This window comes from Coenobita brevimanus, unplaced genomic scaffold (genome assembly GCF_032717465.1).
Source record: "Coenobita brevimanus isolate Jiangsu-jjx unplaced genomic scaffold, ASM3271746v2 jjx.HiC_scaffold_1972, whole genome shotgun sequence".
In the NCBI taxonomy this organism is placed as follows: Eukaryota; Metazoa; Arthropoda; class Malacostraca; order Decapoda; family Coenobitidae; genus Coenobita; species Coenobita brevimanus.
Genome location: NW_027642856.1, coordinates 37,501 through 44,373, shown reverse-complemented (window position 1 = coordinate 44,373; position 6,873 = coordinate 37,501). Strand labels below are relative to the sequence as shown.

Here is a 6,873-nt window from a genome sequence, read left to right as displayed (position 1 = left end):
GTCCTGGCCATCACCATCAACAGATACGTCATGATCGCACACCCCAAACTCTATCACAAGTTAGTAAGGGCAGACGTTAGATTTATTGATTTCCTCTTCCTTTTGTCTCGTAGATTAGTTACATTAGTCACAACCTACCCTGTTGCAGAGGACCTGGTGCTGGAGAGGACGCCTTCACGTGGTGGCACCGATACGAACGGACGGAGGGACTACCCAGTTATACAAACGCCCCTCAGTTTCCCTCCTATCATCTGAAAGGTGGGTGGTGGGGTGTGGAAAAAGGGAAACTAAGACCTGCAGCCCACCGCGTGTACGCCCAGATGAACCTGTAGCCACAACAACAACAACATCAATAGAAAACATTAGGTTCAAAGCTTTTCCTTAACTCCATCAGCCCGAGGACGTTTTATTTAATTATCCCTACTACCATTAACTTTTTTCTTTATTCACTTAAGGCACTAGAGTGAGTTAGGTGCAGTATTAAGGCACTAGAGTGAGTTAGGTGCAGTATTAAGGCACTAGAGTGAGTTAGGTGCAGTATTAAGGCACTAGAGTGAGTTAGGTGCAGTATTAAGGCACTAGAGTGAGTTAGGTGCAGTATTAAGGCACTAGAGTGAGTTAGGTGCAGTATTAAGGCACTAGAGTGAGTTAGGTGCAGTATTAAGGCACTAGAGTGAGTTAGGTGCAGTATTAAGGCACTAGAGTGAGTTAGGTGCAGTATTAAGGCACTAGAGTGAGTTAGGTGCAGTATTAAGGCACTAGAGTGAGTTAGGTGCAGTATTAAGGCACTAGAGTGAGTTAGGTGCAGTATTAAGGCACTAGAGTGAGTTAGGTGCAGTATTAAGGCACTAGAGTGAGTTTTCCTAAGCGATTTAATGGGAGTAGACTGTAGCACCAGTCGAGCAGGGCAGTACTCCCGAGGTGGATGGAAAGCTGATGACAGGGAGTGCTGGAGCTCCCATTTCATCAGCCCTCAGGACTAGTTCCTGACCATCCCCCTTTGCTGAACTTTTTCAGTGTCTCAGTTACACAGAGAGTAGGCCAGCATGCTCTCCAGTACAAATTTCTCTAACTATCTTCACCAAACTACATGCACAGTACACACTACACTTCCTATTCAAAATTTACCTAAAATGGCGTCGTTATATCAAGCCTCGGAGTCCCCAGGGGGGGGGACCATAAATGCCCCCACCATCTCCCCCTCTCCCGATGACGACTCAAGGTGCCTGGAACCACTGTCTGACTCTCTTCTTCTTCATTTCTGCAACATTCGCGGCCTTTCCTCTAACTTTCGCTCTGTTGAGCACCACCTCTCCTCCTCTAAACCTCACCTTCTTTTTCTAACGGAGACTCAGCTGTCTGAGGCAACTGACAGCAAACCCTTTTCTGTATCCTCCTACTTTCTCTATACTCATTTCAAAGCCAAAGGTGGCTGTTGTGTATATATACGCAACGACTTATCTTGCTCTCGTGTTCCTGAACTTGATTCTTCTGAATTCTCCACACTCTGGCTTCGGCTTTCCTGTCATTCTCTGACTAAATATATCTGTGCTATTTACTTATCCCCTAATTCTACTGACTATCAAAAATTCTTCGACTATCTTACTTCTACGATGGAACACATTCTATCCATTTCTCCTTTCTCTGAAATCTCCATTCTTGGAGATTTCAATGTTCACCACCACCTTTGGCTCTCCTCTCCTTTCACGGATCCACCTGGTGAACAAGCCTACATCTTTTCTATCCTTAATGACCTAGAGCAGCTTGTACAGCACCCTACCCGTATCCCTGACCGCCTTGGAGAGAGGTCCAACATACTTGACCTCTTCCTCACAACTAATCCTTCTGCTTACTCTGTTAATCTTTTCTCTCCGTTGGGCTCCTCCGATCACAACCTTATTACCTTAACCTGTCCTATCACTCCGGTACGGCCTGTGGACCCTCCAGGGAAACGTCGTCTGTGGCATTTTGGAGCCGCAGACTGGGAGGCCCTCAGGCAGTACTTCTTTGATTTTCCCTGGAATGATTATTGCTTCCATGGCCGTGAGCCATCTGAGTGTGCCTTGCGCATTACGGAGGTTATTCTCTCGGGCATGGAAGCATACATTCCTTTCTCATATCCTTTGACTAACGCAAGAAAGCCTTGGTTTAATCACGCTTGTTCTAATGCTGTCCGCAACAAGGAGAGGGCCTACAAAAGGTACCGGAGCCAACCCACCCCTGAATCACATCATCTTTACGTTTCTGCCCGGAATCATGCTAAGTCTGTTCTTCGCTCTACTAAAAATAATTTCATCCATACTAAATGCTCTCAACTCTCCAACTCGAATTCTTCCCGCTCCTTCTGGCATCTTGCCAAAAATCTTTCTAACAACTTTACCTCATCATCCTTCCCTCCTCTTTTCTACTCTGATGGTTCTGTAGCTATTTCTTCTACTGATAAAGCAGATCTCTTCGCACAGCACTTTCTCCTCCAATTCTACCTTAGACGATTCCGGTGCTGTTCCTCGATCACTTCCCCCCTCTGACTTCCTCATGGCTGACATTAAAATTTCTTCAGTTGATGTATTTTCTGCCATCACTGGCCTCAGTACTAACAAGGCATATGGGCCTGATGGGGTCCCTCCTGTTGTTCTCAAGAACTGTGCTTCTGTGCTTACACCCTGCCTAGGCAAACTCTTTCGTCTTTGTCTGTCAACTTGTACCTTTCCTTCTTGCTGGAAGTTTGCTCTCATTCAGCCAGTCCCAAAGAAGGGTGACCACTCCCAACCCTCCAACTATCGTCCAATTGCTTTAACGTCCTGTATTTCAAAAGTTTTCGAGTCAATTCTTAATAGAAAAATTTTAAGGCATCTTTCCTATCACAACCTTCTTTCCGATCGTCAGTATGGGTTCCGTCAGGGACGCTCCACTGGCGATCTTCTCACCTACCTTTCAGACTCCTGGTCATCCTCCTTTCGGGACTTTGGCGAAAGCTTTGCCATTGCACTTGACATCTCAAAGGCTTTCGATCGAGTCTGGCATAAATCTTTAATTTCCAAACTGCCCTCCTACGGTTTCTATCCTTCTATCTGTGCCTTCATCGCTAGCTTCCTTTCTGGTCGTTCTATAGCCGCTGTTGTAGACGGCCATCGTTCTTCTCCTAGATCTATCAACAGTGGTGTTCCTCAGGGCTCTGTCCTATCACCAACTCTCTTCCTTTTATTCATCAATGATCTTCTAAGCTGTACATCTAACCATATCCACTCATACGCTGATGACTCCACCCTTCACCTTTCCATTCGGTTCCCGCAACGCCCATCTCAACAGTTACTTCAACAAACAAGGGATGAGGCTATGGCACACCTAATGTCTGACTTGGCTCGTATCTCTGACTGGGGTAAAAATAATATGGTTGTCTTTAATGCATCTAAGACTCAGTTCTTACACCTATCAACCCGACAAAATCTTCCACAGGTATACCCACTAATGTTTAATAATATTCAGCTTAATCCTGCATCATCCTTGAACGTGCTTGGGGTTTCATTTACTCGGGACTTATCTTGGAAAGATCATATTACATCTCTTGTAAAATCTGCTTCCAAGAGATTGGGTGTGCTAAGCCGACTCCGCTCTTTCTTTACCCCTGCGCAATTGTTGACTCTATACAGGGGTTTTATCCGCCCCTGTGTGGAGTACAACTCTCATGTGTGGGGTGGCTCCCCACATACAGCTCTTCTCAGTAGGGTGGAGTCAAAGGCTTTTCGTCTCATTAACTCTCCTCCTCTTACTGACTCCCTTCAACCTCTGTCTCTTCGCCGCACTGTTGCATCTTTATCTCTTTTCTATCGCTACTTTAATGGTCACTGCTCCTCTGAACTGTCTGCTTGCATTCCTCCACCTCTACGACGGGCGCGTAGCACCCGTCTGGCAGCAAACTCTCATCCTTTTTCTGTCCAACTCTCTAATGCAAGAGTTAACCGTTACTCCCAGTCTTTCATTTATGCAACAGGTCAGCTCTGGAACTGTCTCCCTCTGTCTGTATTTCCTGCTGCCTATGATCTCCAGTCTTTCAAACGCAGTGTGTCCAGGCATCTCAAAATGATCGGATCTTGAATTTGGCTCTATATTGTATTTTGTTTTCTCTTGGAGGGAACTGTTACTGCAGATAGATAGATAGACAGATAGACAGATAGCCTCATGTGTCTTAAAAAAACTATCCCACCTTTTTTCTAATTCATATATACATCTCCGTTTTTATTCTTAAGTACACCGGCCGACACCTTTGTTAAGAATTTTCCAAAGTTATTCTGGGCTGGGAAAATAATAAACGTATCTTTAATCGTAAGTTCAGTGGGCGGCATCTTAGTAATTTGTGAAGATCTTTGGTACTAGATTTTCACTGCTACATCTTGGTTTTCTACTGCGATGCACGATAGATTGATTGATAGATAGACAGAAAGGTATAGACAGGTAGGTAGGCACAAAGAGATGGAGGATATATAAGAAGATAGATGGCTAGATAGATATAGATGGAAAGGTAGAAAAGTAGGTAGATAGGGAGATGGATAGATACAGAAAAGAGACAGATAGACAGACAGACAGGCAAACAGCAGGATAGACAGAAACAGGCATATATACAAACGTAAACTTTTATAAACTGCTATTGACACTAGTTCAAAAAAATTACCATTCTTGCTTCTAGTCCGGAATAAGATATCACTAAAACACACACACACACACACACACACACACACACACACACACACACACACACACACACACACACACACACACACACACACACGGAGGAGTGATTCTGTTTGATGAGGCTTAAGTGTGAGGCTCTTCTGCACTTAGTGATGACGAATGGCCGCCCGCCGTCAAAGTCGATATCTGGTGTGTGTGTGTGTGTGTGTGTGTGTGTGTGTGTGTGTGTGTGTGTGTGTATGTCTGCTCGCGAGTGTGTGAGTCATCTTGCATCGACACAGTACCCCCCACAAAAATTACGCAAAAAAAAGAGCCACCAACACACACTCCGGCATTAATAAGTAAAGGAATTTCAGACACACTTCCACTGCCACACTCACGCACATGTACACCAACACTCCACACAGTCATATTTGGCACCAATTTTGCTTCATATATATCAGGGAATTTCAAGGCTGGCTCCATAATACACCTCACTTGATATATGCGGAGAGAATGGAGAATGAAAGACTGACTAAGAGGGTGTATGTACTGTAGGTGAAGTGGAGGGAGGGAGAGGGAAGGGGAGACCGAGGATGAGGTGGAGGGATGGAGTTGGGAGGTATATAAGGGAGGGGGGAGGGAGTTGGGGGAAGGGCAGTCAAATGGTGGGTGACAGAGCGACTTGGAGGCGTTTTGTCTGCGGCCACCCTTTGCGGGATTAGGGTGTCGGGCTATAGATAGACAGATAGATGGAGATATATGCCAACTCCTTATACACAGTTATATCTCCCTGTAAGTTGAATATTATAATCTGAAAATGGACGAAAAAAGAAAAAAGGGTTTAAGGCGGATTTCTTTTTAAGGTATTTTCATCGTCAATGTTATGTATATGTGTTAACTTTTAGCATCTGTGCTACCTCTTTCTGGTATATAATTTGATATCTCCCTAAATATCCTAACACGATGACTCTCTCTCTCTCTCTATAATATATATATATATATATATATATATATATATATATATATATATATATATATATATATATATATATATATCCGATATACAATCTAATTCTAAACAATTCTTCCGTAATTACCTTATTCAAACTCTCTTGTTGTGAATGGGTTGCAAAGGCTATACCTAACCCTTCCAATTCACCCCAGAGTATATTAAATTGTCGGTAGATAGCAAGAACAAACTAGGAACAAGAGGTCCCCTGGGGAAGGGGTTAAAGACGCAAGGGTAATTTATCTTCACGTAAATCACCTTTCTTTGCCCTACCTGCTTCATTGGAATGTAATTTGTGTCCCAATAAATTACACCATTTTCCCTCCTACCCCTATTACCTGACCTCCTTGTGCTTAGAACGTGCTGCGCTAATGAGAGGGATGCCTTCACGTGGTGGCACCTACATAACCGGGCGGCTCTAATATTGGGGTATGCAAACGTCCCTCAACTCCCTTCCTATGACCCGAAAGGCGGATGGTAGACTGCAGGGTAAGGGTAATGCCAAACTGCAGTCCAATGGGTTATACTTCGTTTAAGTCTTTCAGATACCACCTCTGACACTTTAGGGATCAGAAACCGACATAATCCTTCCAATACAGCGATCATCATCATCATTCTTTATTATTATCATGTTATTATTATTATTATTATTATTATTATTATTATTATTATGTAAAGCTGACACAGAAATTAGCTTGAAGTTTTCCTGTACGACATGAGCCTTTAATCTGGTAACATCGTACGCAAAGGAACCAAAGAATGTGTTTTAAATAAGTTTATATTCTGAGTGGCTTACAACAGTCCTCTTTGATGTTAAGCACTGTTAGGGTGTTATCATACGTGGAGAGTTGGAAGGGAATTTCTGCTGTAGATCGTACTTTATTCCCCAAAACCATCATTTCTACCCACTCACCCCTCATCCTCTCATCCCCTCCCCACCACTCGTACTATCAATCATCTCTCATCTGCCTCATCACTTGTCTCACTCAACTTCTCACCCCACCCTTTTCTTCTTACACCCTTACCACTCACCCTCCTCCACCCCCTAACCTCTCTCTCACCCTGCTACAACTCTCTCTCTCTCTCTCTCTCTCTCTCTCTCTCTCTCTCTCTCTCTCTCTCTCTCATTTTTCACCACTTCACCCCTCCCCTGCCCTCCCCTCCAGGTTAGGCCAAAAGACCGCCATATTTCC

At 44.0% G+C, this 6,873-nt stretch overlaps 1 protein-coding gene across 1 annotated transcript in view; it reads right to left on the bottom strand.

Annotated features, from left to right (window-relative positions):
* Positions 1-287: 287 nt before the first annotated feature.
* The window catches only part of LOC145389717 (zinc finger BED domain-containing protein 5-like), a 17,272-nt gene continuing 10,686 nt past the window's right edge, over positions 288-6,873 (bottom strand). The window contains exon 3 of the mRNA XM_080264917.1: positions 288-326. Within this exon, the coding sequence (XP_080121043.1) occupies positions 288-326 (39 nt within the window). The remainder of the gene's footprint in view (positions 327-6,873) is intronic.